General features: G+C 32.8%; 2 protein-coding genes and 2 long non-coding RNA genes across 5 annotated transcripts; 2 read left to right on the top strand and 2 right to left on the bottom strand.

Moving 5' to 3' along the window:
• Window positions 1-7,262: 7,262 nt before the first annotated feature.
• Window positions 7,263-10,573, bottom strand: LOC112701824 (nicotinamide/nicotinic acid mononucleotide adenylyltransferase). Of its 2 annotated transcripts, none has more exons than XM_025752590.3 (10): window positions 10,282-10,573; window positions 10,086-10,162; window positions 9,877-9,950; window positions 9,374-9,459; window positions 9,007-9,090; window positions 8,790-8,874; window positions 8,246-8,325; window positions 7,803-7,904; window positions 7,635-7,693; window positions 7,263-7,531 (listed from the first exon to the last, which is right to left on the bottom strand). In XM_025752590.3, the coding sequence occupies exons 2-10, from the start codon at window positions 10,157-10,159 to the stop codon at window positions 7,429-7,431; spliced, it is 747 nt and encodes a 248-aa protein (XP_025608375.1). In that variant the 5' UTR covers window positions 10,160-10,162; window positions 10,282-10,573; the 3' UTR covers window positions 7,263-7,428. The 2 variants fall into 2 exon arrangements, with proteins under 2 accessions (XP_025608375.1, XP_025608376.1); XM_025752591.2 differs by having other exon boundaries at window positions 9,877-9,947; window positions 10,282-10,565.
• A 261-nt stretch (window positions 10,574-10,834) lies between these two features.
• LOC112701823 (probable L-type lectin-domain containing receptor kinase S.7) lies at window positions 10,835-13,676 on the top strand. The gene is made up of 3 exons (XM_025752589.3): window positions 10,835-12,340; window positions 12,437-12,766; window positions 12,927-13,676. Exons 1-3 carry the CDS (start codon window positions 10,957-10,959, stop codon window positions 13,367-13,369), a joined length of 2,157 nt encoding a protein of 718 aa, XP_025608374.1. The 5' UTR covers window positions 10,835-10,956; the 3' UTR covers window positions 13,370-13,676.
• A 1,304-nt stretch (window positions 13,677-14,980) lies between these two features.
• LOC114924263 (uncharacterized) lies at window positions 14,981-15,550 on the top strand. The gene is made up of 2 exons (XR_003811269.2): window positions 14,981-15,076; window positions 15,190-15,550. It is a non-coding gene; the product is annotated as an uncharacterized lncRNA (long non-coding RNA).
• Window positions 15,551-17,873: 2,323 nt separating this feature from the next.
• On the bottom strand, window positions 17,874-19,277 carry LOC112701822 (uncharacterized). Its single transcript, XR_003153860.3, has 2 exons — window positions 18,924-19,277; window positions 17,874-18,206 (listed from the first exon to the last, which is right to left on the bottom strand). It is a non-coding gene; the product is annotated as an uncharacterized lncRNA (long non-coding RNA).
• Window positions 19,278-19,354: the final 77 nt, after the last annotated feature.

The following is a 19,354-nucleotide window of genomic DNA, read 5'->3' as shown; positions in this document are numbered from 1 at the left end:
TGTTTTAAAAAATATGTATAATGACCGTTGGTATTGTTGGTGTATTTTCAAATTATTTAAACGCATTAAAATTCAGGTGCATTTCAGCCCGCGTTTAAATAATTCGGGGACATTTTTTTATGGTTAATCGTTTATTTAAGCATGTGTCGTAATGAAAATCTTTTGTGATTACTATCTTCAAAAATATAAAATATATTTTAAATTAATAAATTAATTAACTCATTTTAAAATTTTACATGCAACATAATTACATATAATACAACAAAAACTTAAAAAGAAGTAATAAGTATGAATTATTTCAGAATAGAATAAAACACACAAAATCATCGAGAGAGTTAAGCATTAGATTTATAAGTAAAGTATGAGCGTTTGAATTAAAATTTGTAATCGAAAAAATAAAAAGGAGAAACAATGAAATTGGAAGATATACTGAGTTCTACCGAGCTTAGTCAATAAATGTGGTGTATTCGAAATTTACCTTCAGAAGCAACGAACAAGACTACTACACAAAGAATAACAACAGAAGGCAGAAAATGTAAGAATTAGAGATTTCAAGAAAATAAACAAGTAACGACACATAAATTAAATTCTATTAATTTAAATAACAGTCGTAATTTTAAAACTTTGTCCGATTGAATGATATTGATTTCCAACGGAATCATTTAAAGTTTAAGGCGAGTACACATTTAATATAAAATTATTTTTTATTGGAGAAACTAAAACTTAAAAGCACAGCAGGCAAGTGCCGGACCCGGGTTATTAAAACGGAATCGGATTGGTCGGTTTGACTAAAAAACCCTTAAACCGGACCTTACACCGCTCCGGTCTAAAATTTGGACGGCATAAAATAACAATCGATGTGAACCGCTCAAATACGAAATGAACCAAAAAAACCTGTTCGAATTCTTGCACTCTATAAAAATACAGCCATTCAAAGCTACCAGTCTATCATCATTCTTATTAACATATATGCAAAGTATAACATATACATAGATATCTTTTATGGAATACTTTATTTCTCTCTAATTTATTTTAATTTTAGTTATAATTTCTCTCATTATTACATCAATTATGCTTTTATAATACTGTGATTTACATATCTGAATTAATAAATCATTGAAATTTATAAGCGATTCTTATTTTAATATAAAAATAAAAAGTATTAAAAATATAATAAAAATAAAAACATACTTATTATTTGTGGTCTATATTATTTTAAAATAACTCGATATTTTTAAAAAATTAGTCAAAATATGTATTTCACAGCTTAATTTTATATTTTTTACTATTCTTAATTTTTAGTTATGTAGTACCGAGTCAACGGTTCCAACCCGTGAGCTTCCGGTTAAACCAACGAACCATTGACCCAATAATCTGACCAGTTCGATCTCCGGTTCGGTTATAAGAACTATGCCCCCGTCAGCACTATTACTCGGTTCCTGCCAATTCAAATCCGATTCCTTGTCCATCAAACCATGGTTGCATGAAACTTTTCTCATATCGCCAACTGATTTTCATGTAGGATGGACGGAAACCATTGCTAACGAGAAGCCAACAATCGGGACCGACAAACACTTTATCCAACAAAAATCTCTCGGTCGATTACCTTAATTATTTTTTATCAACATCTAACTTATTCACATAAACCTATATCGCAGCAAATCAACCGCCGCTCCACCCACTGTTACAGCAGAAGTAGTCTCCGCCTGGATCTCGCTCGCCAACACGCGTCGCACTCCCTTACGGCCATCTAATTTCATTACATGCAGAAATAAATTCCCTTTCAGTACCAGAGTATCGGCCTTAGGAGAAAACCTACTATAATATCATGTAAGAATAGAAAATGTCCAAATAAACTTGGTCGATACTACGGGGCTGAAACGAAATTTTTTACGATTTAGGATGCAAAAGGTAGTTTTAGAAAAATTTATTACTGCATATTGTCGTGAACGACAGAAATAAAAAATGACACAAACATAACATTCTACGGACGCATGAGGAATCGAAAAATGTAGTGCTTACACGATAAAGTTTTATGAAAAAATTATCAATCATTTTAGGCCTCATTGTTAAAAAGCTTTTCCACTACAACTCCCCATAACGGAGCAGATAGCTGTCAATCTTTGGATTCTCTCCACCAATTTTTAGGGCTGGAAGTGACTCAAGCCAGCTCATGAGTCACCTTGAGCTCCACTCGATGTTTAGCTCCATAACCTAAACTCGTAGGCTTCTCAGCCAAGCTTGCTCCATAAGATAGATAATATATAAATTTATTCTTTTCTACATGTCTTTAGAATATATAACTTATAATTTATAATTTACTCAAATAGAATTGTCGGTTAACTTCCTAACATATATTTGAGCCAGCTCGTGAGCTCGAGTCAGCTCCTGAATTTTCGGTGGGTCGACCTTCAGCTTCATTGTTAACGACTCCAACTGTCAACCAAGCTAAATTTTCGTCGGCCGAACTTCAGCTTGAGCAACCTCGCCTCACATACGCTCACTTCCCGGCCTACCGGTGTTAAACAACAAAAGGAACAACTTAAAAGAAGTTCAAACTTTTCTTTCTATAACTACGTGACTTTAACACCAACCATTATTCACAAACTATTATTTATTCTTAAGACAAAGTAATAATTAATTCAATATTACTTAATCAAAAATTACATAATATCCCATCTAAATTATCAAACAAATTCATAAAATTTAAAATTTTATAACTTGAATTACATCTATTTAAATAAATTCCAAAAAAAAATTATTTTACAAAATTTTTAATTTAAACATCCTTTTTCGATTTAACATAGACTTTCAACAGTTATATTTAAACTCAAAATACTATTATTTAACATTTTTAATTTATTTAATTTAAAAATTAAACTTGAATTACATCTTAAATTATTTGTTTTTCAAATATTTAATGATTTTCCTAACGATATATTATATTTCTGGTCCTTCAAATTATTCGTTATTGTTCTTATGCGTAATAAATATTTATTATAACGGGAACCAAAAAAATATTTATTATAACACTATATTTATGAAAATATGACATTTTATTTGTAGATTTTTAGAATTCTCTTCTTTCGCGTTTTATTTTGATTTTTGAGTTTGATTTTTCACAATTTTTTAAAAAGGTTATGCATTTCATATCGATTTCAATGGTCCATTCACTCCATTGTCTAGTTTCAAATAAAGTAATACTACAATAATACTCTTATATACAGTGATAGATTTAAAAAATTTATATACAGGGATAGATTTAAAAAATTTTGATAATAGACAAAATATATATAATAAAAATATTATGTGTATATAAAAATTAGTTATTAATCATTATATATTTATATAGAATAAATGACCATTTGTATCTATGAGAGATGAAAACGCTGACATTTGTACTCATGAAAGCTCGAAACTAATCTTGTACCCATGATAGATACTGTCCGTGTGACAAAAGTGTCCTAGCTTGGATCTGAGCTTGGTTCGTAGGTTTCCGAACTTACGTGGCACTCCCAACCTCCCCCCCAAATCTGAGCCAACCATTCACCATCATCATCTTCATCTTCTCCACCATCACCATCACCATAACCTCCATAACTTCCATCACCATCACCTCAGCACCGCCACAGCCACCTCCCTTCACCACAACCTCCGGCGACAACCCACACCACCGCGCCCCTTTCTCTTCTTTTTCCCCTCTCCGCATACAATTTTTTTTTAGCATCTTCGAACTTCCTCCACCTAGCCTCGATCTCTTCCCTCTCTGAGACTCCAAGCAACTCTATTCCTTTTCTAATATAACCTTCACCATAAGGCTCACCAAAAGTCCCATCGTACCTCAACATTGAAGTCAAAGCTAAACCAGTCCCACACAATTCACATATCCTTTTACCTTCATTTGAATCCAAAGGCACTAGTGCCTTCTTTGGGGTACTCTTCCCAGCCTTCTCATCTTTCTCACTAAAAACCTTCTGAAAGATGGATTTGGACTCGTCACGTGATTTATTTGGATCCTCTTCATCGGAGCTGGCGGCGTCATCGTCCTGTGCCTTCTTCCCACGCTTTGGTTGGTTCGAGTGGTCGATACTGTTCTTGGCTGCGCGCTTTGACCCGAATTTGGCTAGACTGACAGCAGACGAAGGTTGAGACTTCAACTTTGAAGAGGGTTTAGCGTTTTCCAATTGAGACTCGGGCTCATGCTTGGGCTTGGGCTCCAAATCCGATTCGACTTCAGATGAAGAAGACGAGGGTTTGGAAACCATTTGCGGTTGAGGCTTCTTGGGAACCAGCACGTGCTTGTCACGTTCATCTTCGCCTTCATCTGTGTCTTCGGTGGATGAAGCAGAGCTAGGGTTCGGACAGGAGAGTGGTGACGGGTTGAAACGCCGTAAGGACACTGCGGAGAAGGTTGGGTGTCGCGACTGTTTGGTGGCAGACGAGAGGAGACCCAGGAATGGAGAAGGTGGCCGCCGCCGCTCTAGGCTTTGGTGGAGAGGAGGAGTTGGCGCTGTGGTTTCTGGACTCAGCGGAAGTGAGAAGAGGGGAAGAAGAAGAGAAAGGGGCGCGGCGGTGTGGGTTGTCGCCGGAGGTTGTGGTGAAGGGAGGTGGCCGTGGCGGTGCTGAGGTGATGGTGATGGAGGTTATGGAGGTTATGGTGATGGTAATGGTGAAGAAGATGAAGATGATGATGGTGAATGGTTGGCTCAGATTTGGGGGGAGATTGGGAGTGCCACGTAGGTTCGGAAACCCACGAACGAAGCTCAGATCCAAGCCAGGGCACTTTTGTCACACGGACAGCATCTATCATGGGTACAAGATTAGTTTCGAGCTTTCATGGGTACAAATGTCAGCGTTTTCATCTCTCATGGGTACAAATGGTCATTTATCCTATTTATATATAAATATATATTGCTTAATTTATTTTTAATATATATTTTTTTATTTTAATAGGTATACATGTAGTTATTTTTTATATACATATAACATGATTAATCTTTAAAATATTTAATTTATAAATTAAAATACTAAAATAGTAATTTAAATAATAATATATAATTTAAAATTTTATTATTTAAGTTTTATATTTTAAAAAAATTGAGTAATCTTTTTCTTAATCATCCAATCAAAATATTTCTCTTTTTATATTGAATAATAATAATAATAATAATGCTATACATTCAAGTTTTTTTGTTAACTAAATCCAACCAAGTTAATTAGTTAATTTAAGATAACAAAAATCAGATATGACTAGCATTATTCTAAATCTTATTGTTTAACTTGATTAGACTTAGTTAATAAAAAGACTTAGATGTGTAATATTACTCTTATATATATATAACTACTTAAAAATTTACTTCTCATACAATTAGAAATAAGTCAATTCTTATTGAGATTCATAGTTGAGAAGGTTTTTTCAATTAATACAGTTGTTACGGAGAAGAAATTAAAATTAATATAAAAAAAGATAAATAATACTTTTTCGAATCGATTTCTAAAAAAAAAGACACAAATTTCATTTAAATTGAGAATGGATCATTCTAATGATATCTAATATAAAATTGGGTAAAGTATACTTTTTGTTCCTAAAGTTTGGCAAAAATTTCAAAAATACCCCTAAGTTTTATTTTGTTTCAATTTTGTTCCAAAAGTTTTCGATTTGCATCAAATATACCTCTATCGGCTAAATTTTCAAAAAATTTAAGACCAATCTAACAATAATGCATAAAAATTATGCTTGATTTGCTTGTGTTGAGGGTTGTTCTTATGAAATTGTTGTTGAATTGGTTTTAAATTTTTTGAAAAATTAGCCGTTAGGAGTATATTTGATGCAAATCGAAAACTTTTGGGACAAAATTAAAACAAAATAAAACTTAGGGGTATTTTTGAAACTTTTGTCAAATTTTAGAAACAAAAAATATATTTTATCCTATAAAATTTTTAAATTGACTATAAAATATTAAAAGTTAAATAAAAAATTATTATAAAAATAAATTCAATAATTTAATAAAGACAAATAAATATTATTACCATATACTACTCGTAAAAATTTTAAATTGGATCAAATTGGAGTGGGGGGCAAGTGCCCCCACAGGCACATACATACATCCGTCAATGCTTATATATAAACTTGTGTTTATTATTATTATTATCTTATTCATGCATTCAGATATTTCTAGCGTTACACTGACTAGTTACAACAGAATAATTGACTAGATCATATGTGCATTAAAGCACATTGATTATGCCACCTCACACACTGATAAGATTTTTGTCCTTTTTTCTTTATGGAGTTTGTTACCTTGACCTTGACCACCTTCATAATCTCCATTAAACTTTAATAAATTGAATATATATATATATAATCCTCCATCTTTTTTAATTGTTATTAAATATTTCTACTATGTCAATGTCATCCAACTATAAGGTACGAGAATTTCTTAGAGAAAACAAATGTGAAAGTAAATGGTTAAAGTATTTTTAATAATGCAACTATTTTTTTTAGACTATTTACTTTTTTAGTTTCTTTTAGACTCAAGAATTGGAGGAAGCAACCAGAAAGAAGAAAACCTGATAACGTTGCCCATGTCAAGCGTGCATAGGATATGAGACAAATTGTTCCAAAGCATGCAAAGATTTGTGATGACACCAAAGAAATTGTTAGTAGCTGCGTTTGTGAGTTCATAGGAATAGTTACCTACGAAGCAAATGGGCATTGTGACACCGAGCAACGTAGGGCTCTTGCTGCTGAGGACATGATATGGGCCATGTCGAGCCTTGGTTTCGACAACTACGCCGAGCTTCTCAAGGCTCATCTTAGCCATGTGCGCTATATTGGCGCTGAGGCACACTACACTGATGCTCCTCAACGCCGTGACAAGAATGTTGCTCCACCACCAACCCCTACACGTGTGGGGGTGTTGGTGGACTTATCCACCAACATCCTTTGCGTGTAGGAGTGAGTATGACCCAAGGGGGACTGGGAAGGTTTGTGGTGGGTTCAGGTTGGGTGGTGGGGCTTGGTCAACTAGTGGTGACAATGTTGGAGGGAGTGAGTTTGATCCTCTTGCTTACCTCAATCGTGACAAGTTCCTTTGAGTTGGTCGAAGAACTAAGCAATGGTTAAGTAGTAGAATAGAACCATGCAATTGTAAGAACTACTATGGAATAAGAACATGCAAAACTTTTGACTGTGTGTTCATGGCTATTGTAGTGAATTATTGTTAGCTAAGACTCTAATTATTCTTCAAAATACAGGGTAATTGAATGATTAAGAAGATGCTAAACGCAAGTTAAGGTAATATTGGTAACTTGCATGCAGTTTGATTTTCATCTAGTAATTGATTATTGAATATTGGCCTCATAGTTACATCACAATTCTTACAGATTATAAGGTGAATAAACCTCATCATATCACAACACTACTAATTATTTATCATCCAAGGTTAAGTATAATTTCTGATCTCTGATATAATCAATCACTTCATCTGCTGTCAGGTATTTTATTGATAATCCTCTTGCAATGCAGTCCCTGAAATTAGACAATTAGTAAAGACAGCAAAAACAAAATAATATGTCTTTTGTTAAATCACTGTACTAAACTCTTATAGAAGCAAACAAGGTCATAGGATTACCTTAATCTCGTTGAACTGATTTGGTTCGGTACAAGGTCATGCACAACTTTGATATTAGCCTAAAAATCGTAATGGCAACTTTGATGATAAGTATAAAAGCTAACTAGCAAAAGTTCATTCTGAAGATTGATAAGCAATTTGGACAAGTTATATAAGTCTGATATATACCTGATTCTCCTTCAAAATTTCATCATCGGATATAATCTTCTCAACATCTTGTCCTTCTCTGCGAATGCAGACTATTCCATAATCTCTGCATATACTCTTAACCTAATTTGAAATCACCAAATCATAGTCCATTATTTCCACAATCTATCACTAACAACTAACAAGCATATTTAAACTCTACTGTTATTATCATATATAGGTGCTAGCAGAGGTAAACTTCTAAGCTCACTAATCTTATCAATTCTAAGTTTCTAATAATAAACTCCACAGAAACATAACCAATCCAATTCCTATCCTTGAATTCCACAACCATCTGTGGATGGTTTTCAAAAATATTATGTGATCCCATTAGAATAGCATTTATGTCCTAGATTCACCAAATGATTCAATGCAAAGCTACTGATATTATAAACAACATTTATATTTATGTATTGAATATTTACCTGGTCAGGAATCCAAAATCCTGGAATGCTAAAAGAATGAATCAGATCAGAACCACAGACAAGCATGACCTTGAGGGTTCCTGGACTAACAAATAGAAAGGCAAGTTATTCTATTTGAAATGTTTATAACGTGAAAAGAAAATATCAAAGTTTCTTTCTAGTTTACAGCCCCATTTAATAACAATAAGCATCTAGAAAAACTTTGAAGGCTTTAGTAGAACACAATCAAAATAAGCTGGCTGACTATGTATTGTCGTAGCACCAAGGACTTCTGAAAAACTACAGAGAGGAAAACATGCCCTAATATTGAAACCAATGCAATAATTATTTAAATAACAAAGCGTTCAAAATGAAAACATAACCCTAAGCATTCAATTTTAAAATTTCATCAATAGTGGGGACTAGCGCTCTTAAAGGAGATTAAGATAACCACTATTGCTTCTTCTTCTTTCCCTTGGTTTACATATTAACAGTGGGCTGGGGAGAAATCTTATATGGACAGAAGACTACTTTTCTTTCGTTAAAGTTTTGTTTTAGAACATACCTCTAGATATTAATCCTTTCCCACATATTGAACTGTGGACTCTGGACAGCACGGTTAAAGTGCGTTGATAGGTGCTTTGATTTGCCTATAGGAGTTACAACCATATAAAAATTCAAAATATGAGGAAATGAGGCCACCACAGACCATTGTACTTCTCACATTTGCACGGGTGATAAAGGGATGTTTGCAAACTGGCAGATAGATAGGGGCTATTTACCTCCCATGGATCAACCATTACAAAATCTGAACTTTTGCAAGCTAGATTACATAATTGCATTCGATGTTCAGCAGATATTAGGTTCTGTATCAGCATAAAAGAGGCAGAATATTAGAATGTGCAACTGCGAAGGAGATATATTCATTTAAATAGGCGAATAAAAGACAAATATTATAGATGCATAAAAGAAAGTTAAGCTTTGTTCTCATAGAATTTCTACAAAATTAAAAATAATATTTCAAGGAGTCTTCCAAATCTCAAATAGATTGCCTATTGACTCTCATAATAACTTCAGTGTTTCTCACATGGCAAGCATATATTTCCCTTATTAAGAAGTTATACACATGCACATTTGATAGTAGCGTACCTTTTTCTTATACGCATCGTTCACAGGAGACATGTAAGCTCCAATTACGCAGTAACCTTCTGAATTCAGTGCATCTCTTGCAAGCTCTAACGTTAATATCCATAAAAAGGAGGGGGAGGGGATTACATTATATAAATGAAGTAAAAAATGAATAAATACACAAATAAAATACCAAGAAATCATATCAATGAATTTTCATTAAGTAGTAGTCGGGGAGGCTAGAGGTAAAATTATGAACGTAGATTGCTCCCCTCTGCTGACTTATTTAGTATAAACTCAGACATCATAACTTAAGGAAGTTGACAATATAAGAAGACACCACATCCACATGTATAAATTGGTTCTCATCCAAATTCCACAACTTATTTGAACATTTTTGCAAAGCTTTTAATTTCAATAACAATTCTCATTCATCATATTAACTTTTCAGGGTTTAAAGCTACAAAGCACTGGCAACTCAGCTGTAAATAAGGAAAAGAAAGTGAGGTGTAAATGGCACTCACCGAACATTCGCAAATGCATGAAGGTAGGTGGATTGAAGCTCCCCGTAGCGACAAGAACAACATATATCTTACTGCTGATTTTTTGGACAGAGATACAGAAAGTATGTCATAAACTCAACAATTGATAGTGAAGTTCACAGAATAATTCAACCACAAAATTGACCATTACATTAACCAAAGAAAAATGCATAATAATATAAGGAACATACTTGGTTGTGTTTGGAGGGGGTTCATTGTTGATCAATTGCAAAGCTAATTTATCCACCGGCAACGGAATATCCATTAGCTAGAACACATAACAAACAAGAAATCATGAAGTTATAGATTTAAAAAAAAAATCAATTTTTTTTTTAAAGTTAGAAGCTGAAGAATGGAATTATGAATATGAAAGAAAGCAATGCTTACTTTTTCTTAATCAATGAAGCGTAGAAATCACGTCACTGATGTGATGAAGAAAGAAGAGAATTTCTCTAATGTTATTGGATTGGAATTGGAAGCTGGATGGATACGGAGCGTAGAACCAACGGCAAAGTAGAGAAATGATGCAGCAGATAAATAAGAAATGGAAGAGCCTTTGGGAACTTTTATCAAACACCTTGTGTGCTATACGGTATACACCCACAAATCTAAGTATATTATCCTTCCTTTATTTTTAGTTGCAAGTCAGCAAGTCCAGGAAACAAAACCCCACTCTAAACCAAGCACAGAGCAAGGTTCTACTTAGTTCTAATTTTTGTTAATTTTTTTGGGCTTTTTGGCCATGTTTGTTGGAATTTGGGCCTGGAAATGAGTATATCTGGCCCAAGTAAAAGATGATGAAGTGACTCGTATAATATAATCTCTTCCTTTTTAAATGTGAATAATGTAATGTTTAACAGTATATTTATAACGGCTATATGGCAACATAAGCACAATACAATACACCCTAATAATAATAATAAAAAAAATCATTTTATAAAACGAAACAGAGGCGCCATCTTTGTAACGGTTTAAACTCCCTCTGTTTTCTGTTCCCACCATCTTCTTCTTCTCTTTACTCCATTCTTGGAGAAAACTATCTTCAACCTCTGTATCTCAACCATGCACTCCACCATTCTAATAATCTTCTTCTTCTTTTTCTTCTTGTTAACCTCAACCTCATTGATTGTTTCGGCAGAGAACGTCAGTTTCGAATTCTCTTCTTTCACACTCCGAAACATAACCCTCGTCGGAGATTCCTACCTCAGGAACGGACTCGTCGGACTTACACGCGCCACCGACGTCCCCACCACCTCCTCCGGCGCTCTCCTCTACGACCACCCTATCCCTCTCTTCGACCCACCCACCAACACCACCTCCTCCTTCTCCACTACCTTCTCATTCTCCATCACCAACCTCAACCCTTCCTCCTTCGGCGACGGCATCGCCTTCTTCCTCTCCCCTTCCAACACCACCGCTTCCGCCACCGTCTCCCCCGCCGGTCGCCTAGGTCTTCCTACCTCCACGCGCTTCCTCGCCGTCGAATTCGACACGCGCGATGATTCCGCCTTCCACGACCCTAACCAGAACCACGTCGGCTTCAACTTCAACTCTTTGAACTCCATAGCCACCGTTGACCCTATAACCCACGGCATTGACCTTAAATCCGGCAACACAATAACGTCTTGGATCGATTACAGCACTGAAAAAGAAACCTTAACGGTTTTCTTGAGCTATTCTTCTTCTTCCAAACCCTCCAGCCCTGTTCTCACAGTGCGCAACGTCGATCTCTCCAAGCTCTTGAAAGAAGAAAGGGTTTACGTTGGATTCTCAGGCTCCACCAGTGGAAGCACCGAGGTTCACTTGATCGAGCGTTGGAGCTTCAAGAGCTTCGGTTTCGTCCCTAAAAGACAGAACTTGAACCCTCACAATGTTTCTGATAACACCGTTGGAGTAACGGGAAATGGTGCAACTGTTAATTTTCCACCTGCTACAACTTCTTCTTCTAATGACGGTATAGGTGATGATGATGGTGATGATGATGACGATGATGATGATGGAGATAGAAAGAACAAGAACAAGAGGAGGAGAATTGGTATTGCTGTTGCGGTTGCGGGTCCTGCGTTTTTCTTTGTTCTGTTCTCCATTTTGGTGTTCTTTGCGGTTCGAAAATGGAAGGGTATAAAGAGAGGTGGTAACAACAATAATTCTAAGAGCAACAGTGTGACAAGTTTTAAGGCTGAATCGTTTGTCACGTGTCCAAGGCAATTTGATTACAAGGATCTGAAGACTGCAACGAGAGAGTTTCATCCAAGCAGAATCATTGGTCATGGCTCTTTTGGGACTGTATACAAAGCTTTCTTTGTGTCTTCTGGTACCATTGCTGCTGTAAAGAGATCAAGACATTCCCATGAAGGGAAAACTGAGTTCCTTGCTGAGTTGTCAATCATTGCTGGTTTGAGGCACAAGAACTTGGTTCAGCTCCAAGGTTGGTGTGTTGAGAAAGGTGAGTGGATCCTTATGATGCTCAACTTAAATTTGTAACTATTTTTTCATAAAACTGTCGAATTTATGTGTCTATATTTGTGTTCGTGCAATTTAGGTGAGTTGCTTCTTGTGTATGATTTCATGCCTAATGGAAGCTTGGACAAGATGCTATACAAGGAACCTGAGAGGGGAAGGTTGTTGAATTGGTCTCATAGGGTGAACATTGCTGTTGGTTTGGCTTCTGTTCTTGTTTACCTTCACCAAGAATGTGAACAAAGGGTGATTCATAGGGATATCAAAACTGGCAACATTTTGCTTGATGGGAATTTCAATCCAAGGTTGGGTGATTTTGGTTTGGCAAAGCTTATGGATCATGACAAGAGTCCTGTTTCTACTTTGACTGCTGGAACAATGGGGTACCTTGCACCTGAGTATCTTCAATATGGTAAAGCTCTATGATGCTTAATTGCTTTAGTTTTGCTCTGTATCCGTATATGCATATCTATTAGTCTATCTGATATTTGGAACAATCTATGGTCTCTAATATAATTATTGAGGAAATTATTATCATGTTTAATAGTTGTATTCATATCTGTTAAATATAGGTAAAGCGACCGATAAGACTGATGTGTTTAGCTATGGAGTGGTGATTCTTGAGGTGGCTTGTGGGAAGAGGCCAATTGAGAGGGAAGGGCAAAAGATGATGAATTTGGTGGATTGGGTTTGGGGGTTGCATTCTGAAGGGAAGGTTATTGATGCTGCAGATAAGAGGCTTAATGGTGAGTTTGTTGAGGAAGAGATGAGGAAGCTTTTGCTTTTGGGGTTGTGTTGTGCTAACCCAGATAGTGCTGAGAGGCCTTCAATGAGGAAGGTGCTTCAGATTCTCAACAATGAAGCTGCACCAATTAGTGTTCCTAAAGTGAAGCCAAGTTTAACTTTCTCTTCTGATTTGCCATGCACTATTGATGACATTGTTTCTGATACTGAAGAGTTCAACACCAGTCAGAGCATGTGTGAGATTAAGATTGATTCATCATCAAGTTGCTGAATTTATAATAATTCCAATTTGATTCTTTAATTCCTTTTTTTCTTTTGCCCTTTAATTCTTTGTGTAATGTTGCTGTTCCATAAGTCTGAATATGATGTGCAAGAAAAGTTGATGTCGTCATGGTTCATTGAATGAAGTTCAAAGCTAATCCATTGAACTTCATTGATTTCATGCTTTATATGTTCAAGGCACATAAGCTTAGGTAGTATAGTGTACACTTAAACTAATTTTTGTATGCAAATTCCTTTTAAGTGTACAAAATCAAACCGTAAAGACCATTATTATGTATGCTTTCTTTTGATAGAAATGGAGCAGTTCATTATTATTTGGCATGGTCCACTACAATATTTACAGAACATCTGTGTTTAAATTATTCTGTCCCATATGTACCTAACAAAGTGGCATTTGACCATGTGAGTTTTGGAAAGAAAATGACACCAAGAAATGGAACTTTTTGCAACGGCTATATGCATATTGAGCATCATCATCATTGGAGTGTATACACAAGTACACATGAACTTTATTGAAAGGGCCAAACTTCTTGAATTATGGATTACTAAAATCTAAAAATAACTTCATCTATGGTAAAATCAGCTAAATTTGAACTGGATTTGGCATCAAGAGTTTCAATGGAGCAAAGATTTTTATTAACATTTTTTTTCCTGGACAGAGGGGCCTCCCCTTTTGAGAGGGTGAAATAGAACTGCTTTATGTATGGCAAATAAGACATAGGCAGAGAGACATTATGTTTAGAGATACTGAACTAGTGTATTTTATATCTATCTTATACATAGACAATAACAAGAAACACGATTTATTTTTTATTATTTTTTTTCAAATTTTTATAATTATATTTTTTTTCCTAAATTCTTTTTATGAAAAAATAGAGAAAATTAAATTTTTATCGTTTGTTCTAATTTATTACCAAACAAAATACAAAAACACTCATTTTTGTATTGTTTTTTGTGTCTTCTGTTCATTGTCCTACCTTATCCTGTTCTCAGATACAAACAAACGCAATCTAGAATCCTTCATGAGTACCATCAGTCATCAAATTGGGAATTGGTGATGGCATTGTATTAGTTTTGGGCATGGAGGGCATGGATTAATTGAATTTAGAATTATGTTTTCAGTATGGACACTCTACTATACAGATTGAAGTGGTATAGAGAGAGAAAATAAATTCCTTTTATAGTTATTTTTTATTATTTTATTGTTATTCAAAGTGTGGATCCTACCTTTTTTAATCTCTCTTTTATCCCATAAAAAAAAAAATCTATAAACTTACATCTTTACCACCGTATCAAAGTGATATTGGATTTGGGTTTACTAATTTACTTCTGATTGGTTTGTTGTTGGCGCAATCTAATCCTTTTAATTTGTGTGGTTTAAAATGTTTAATCTGGTTTGACCAACCTGACTTGGTTTTTTAACTTCTAAGTAACATTTACTTTTGAATTAAAGCACACTTATTAATTTTTAATATAGGGAACGGAAAACACTACACTTGACAAAATTTTTCCTAGGAATTTGTAATGTCATATTTGAAATTTGTATTTTCCATTTTCAATTAATTGTTGGCCTATATTCCTATAATATATAAAGGCACAAGTAGTAGTCCCACTCCCATCACAACACATTTGTATTGAAGGGAACAAAATGAAGTCTTCCTCCTTTGCCTTATTCCTAGTCTTTTCATTTCTCCTGGTGAAACTTTAAATTTTTTTTTTGTCCATTTTATATAAATCATTTTTAAATTTTATGATATCTAAGTATATATAATTTGTTTCTCTTTTCTCTTTCTTCTCCCGTGTTTCTAGGTTGCAAATAATGTGTGCCATGGGAGAAAAGATCAAGGTGAATATTGGAAGGATGTGATGGATAAGCAAACTATGCCTGAAGCAATCAAAGACCTTCTTGTTGAAGATCCACAAGTTTCATCATCACATGCAAGAAAAAATAAGGATCAATTTATGAAGGACTTTGATATTAAGCCTAATGTCATACTTTATCACAGCCATGTTGGACCCAAGAAGCAGAAAGCATAAGTCTTTTGAAAAACCTTTTGTTTAAGTTTGTAACTTTGTGGAATAATCATGCATGTACTTAGTTAGTTCATGCACGTGTGTTAAGTATATATTACTTTTGTTTTTTTGTGAATGTTATATGTTTTTTCTCCCTTTTTTCCTTCGCAAGTTATATCCAAAAAAGTCTGTACAATTAAAATGGTAACAACAAATTATATATTAAATATATATTTAAAAAAAATTAGAGATTAAATTTTAAAGTATTTTTTTGTAATTATTATTAAAAAATAATATCCTTTTATGTCAAGTAATTTTTTATTTTTTTTAATCATGAATGATCATATTTTTTAAAAAATAAAAAAAATTTTAAAGATTAAATTTTCTCTCGAATTTTGACTTGATGAAAAAATAAGGTGAGAATATGATATATCTGACTTCAGCGGCTAACTCTGTCGCCATTGTATAATTGTTGCTTCCTTGATTCTCTGCATTCCCACACGCACAAATGAGCAAATGCTTCATTTATGATTTATTTATTTATGAGGGAAATGGTTCGTCTGTTTGTGCGTTGCATCTGTAAGTTTTTAATATGACGTTACTCCACAAGCAAAGCACCTGCCGTTCAAAATTAAATTCAATTGATGTTCTCTCCTCTTTTTCTTCTTTTATAAATAATTCATAAGTTTTAATTTATTTCACTTTGAGCAGATATGCTTAGAATTAAACTATTTCTTAAATAACTTTTCTTTGCTTTACACATTATTGAACAAACAAAATAACTTTAAGCTTTCATGAGGTCCATTTAGTCAAGTAAACAAAAAAAAAAAAATACTAATAAACAAGTATGTGAATCATCGATATAATCATGCTATGTTAGTGTAAATAAAATTGATTATTTATTTATAATAAATTTATAATAAATTTAATTATTCTAATGATTAATGTTTTAATTAAAAAGTATATAAATTAATATGTATATATTATTTAGTAATTAATTTGTAATATATTAGTAAAAATAGATTCTCTCAATTTTTTTTTCACTTAAAAGAATAAAGTGTAATTTTTTACACTTAGTTTTATAAATAAAATTAAAAAATATATAAAAAATATTAAAAAAAACACTTTATTTTTTCAGTTAAAAAAATCTATTCTCATCTTTGGTTAACAACCAAATATAAATTTAGTTTCTAAGATTATTAATTAAAAATGTTACTCAAGGCAAATTCGTTTGTTCTGACTTTTAATATGCTAGCATAGGTTTTAATTTGGAGTTTCAAGGAGATGATCAGAGCAGAAAAATAGAACATTTTGGATGACACGTTGTAGACATGCACAGGAATTGATGCTACTCCTCCTAAAATAGAAGATGATAACAAGAAATATTGTACAATAATATTAATAAATAGAAGAAGATATTTTAAGAGTCATTTTCTCTAAAGCTGATATTAATTTCCACAAACCAATAAAAGAAAAAGTTGACTATAAACATTATCTTATCAGATCAGATCCTTATTTTCTCCTAAAGTAGCGACCGTATACATGAAAGGTTGGCACAAATATTGGTCTTTCTGAAAAAGCCAAATTACAGAAATTGACTTTAATTTCATGTTGCTGTGCTTGATTTGATTCTGCTCCATCACCATCATCGATAATCACCATCATCATTCTCGATCATTCTTATTTCTTAGCTTCTTGCACCGTACATACTTTCTACTAGTTATAAATATACATATACTAAAATAAAAATATTATTTGTATACTAAAATATAAAATTAATTAATAAAATTAATTATTATATATATAATTTAATTTAATTTAATATATATTTTATATTTTAAAATATATTTTATCATAATAATTCATTTTAATAGTTAATTTTAATATATTTTTAATATATAATTATATTAAAAATTATAAATTTCATATCAAGTCTCAAATATTAATCAAGATTTTTCAAAAAGAGCCTCTCTAACTATTAACACTATGGTTTTTCTGTTTGTGAACCAAAAACTAAACAGAGGAATATGATTATCATTATCCACGTACTTTGCATGAAATCTTAAACTTTAGTTAAATCTTAATTTTTTAATCCTAAATTATAATAATTCTAATATTTTTTAAAAAAATATATAAGTGTTTTTACAATTAAAAAGTTAATTAATTAAAAATTAATGTTCACTACTTATTCTCATAATATATATTTATCATTTGAGTTCAACTAAAGAGTTAACCTTTTTAGTTATTTTTTAAATTATTAAATATAAATTCTAAATCCTTAAACTAAAAAAAAACTTTTATAATGAAAAAAATTAATTAATATTATTGACTAATTAAAAATTAATTTTCAATACTTATCTTCTATCCCGACAAGTTAAGAATTAATCTGTCGTGGTATTGATCTTCATTTAAGAGTTTATTATTGGTCAATGAATTGCTGCATTATGCACAAGACAAAATTCGAAATAGTGAGCTAACTATTAAACCAACTCAACTCAATTTTATTCTCACCATTTTAGTAGAAAGAAAATTTATACCTCATTACATACCTTAGCTAGTTGGCTTGAATGGTAATTAAGATATATAGTAGCGATTAGTAAGAGAAAAAAGATCTATACCATACAAATAAAGATAAAGATGATGACAGAAGAGTAGAGAGCACACTCCCAACAAAGGTAAAAGATTCTTTGACCATTTCTCGGGTTGTGCTCTCTCTCTTCTGTCAACATTTATAATCTCTTCGAGGTCCAAATACTTGTATATCATCCTCTTTTGCAACGTTTTGTGACCATTAATTGTATATCACTCTTCTCCTTGATCAACAAAATTAAAACAGCATCAACAATATATTCATAAGGTGAAACCATATATACACACACATACAGGTATACATTTGCAGCTTTTGGTGCAATTAAATATGAAATTATTCTTGCTTAATAACTAATTATTTAATACGAAGTTATAGGACTAAAATGGTTGAAGTCCTACTTAAGTGCTCCTCCTCTTAAACCTAATGAAACACAGACAAGTGACGAGGTTGTTAGAGGGATTAGGTAGAACTAGGGTTTAAGATATAATTATTAGGGTTTAAGTTATAAAGAGACGTGTTTATTATCTATCTTCTCCTTTTCCTACAATATTTTATATTATCTATATCTATCAAGACACTGATCAAGGAAGATATTTCTGATAACATGGATTCGGAATATGTCAATACATACAAGATCTACAGACTTTTTAGATGGTAGAAATTCAAATTACTGTAAAATTGATAGTTAAGTATGTTAAATGATTTTAACTAAACTATCACTTACGGATTCTCAATTATCAGCTTCACGTAAAATTAATTGTTCGTAAATTTTCATATTTTTAGATATATAAATCTTGATAACTTAACAATAATATAGAATATCAAAAGTAATCTCTACAATGAGCTACTTCATCAAATCTATACTATATATGTAAAATTTTAAAAGCAACTATGAATAATAAATAGATGGTTGATTAAGAAATAAGAATGAATAATTCACCTGCATGTATATATCTGATCTTGTCTCTTCTTGAACATATTGATCATAAATCTAACTATATATATAGAGTTAGATTTATTAGGAAAGATATATAGTAGCAAAGATAAATCTGAGGAGAAGGGCACAAGATCTTAGAGGGGGAAAGAGAAAAATAATTTATAATGGAAAGGAAATTATTGATTAAAGAAGATGTATTGGGAATGAATGAATGAATAAGGAGCTGAGATGAAATTGATGAAGAAGGGTTTGAACTTTGGAAAGAGAGAGAGAAACGTATGAAACAGAAACTCTATCTGAAAGGTGATAGAAAATCACCTTGGATAGGTCGCCATAGGTGGTGGTCTTTATATCAATGTCACAATATATTTAACCGACTATATGATATATGAGTGGTGTTTGATTTGGCTAAATGCATTTTCCTTATTGGCCTA

The sequence above is a fragment of the Arachis hypogaea genome, chromosome 7 (genome assembly GCF_003086295.3).
Source record: "Arachis hypogaea cultivar Tifrunner chromosome 7, arahy.Tifrunner.gnm2.J5K5, whole genome shotgun sequence".
Lineage (NCBI taxonomy): Eukaryota > Viridiplantae > Streptophyta > Magnoliopsida > Fabales > Fabaceae > Arachis > Arachis hypogaea.
The sequence above is the reverse complement of the archived record's forward strand: the minus strand, read 5'-3'. Positions and strand labels throughout refer to the sequence as shown.

Excerpts from the sequence above, each read along its gene's own strand:
- LOC112701823 (XM_025752589.3), top strand. The coding sequence starts at position 10,957 with ATGCACTCCACCATTCTAATAATCTTCTTCTTCTTTTTCTTCTTGTTA. Across the intron at positions 12,341-12,436 it reads AGGTTGGTGTGTTGAGAAAG|GTGAGTTGCTTCTTGTGTAT; the intron begins GTGAGTGGATCC and ends CGTGCAATTTAG. Across the intron at positions 12,767-12,926 it reads ACCTGAGTATCTTCAATATG|GTAAAGCGACCGATAAGACT; the intron begins GTAAAGCTCTAT and ends TGTTAAATATAG.
- LOC112701824 (XM_025752590.3), bottom strand. The coding sequence starts at position 10,159 with ATGGATATTCCGTTGCCGGTGGATAAATTAGCTTTGCAATTGATCAAC. Across the intron at positions 8,326-8,789 it reads GAAAGGATTAATATCTAGAG|GAACCCTCAAGGTCATGCTT; the intron begins GTATGTTCTAAA and ends TTGTTAGTCCAG. Across the intron at positions 7,905-8,245 it reads GATTTTGGATTCCTGACCAG|GTTAAGAGTATATGCAGAGA; the intron begins GTAAATATTCAA and ends ATTTCAAATTAG.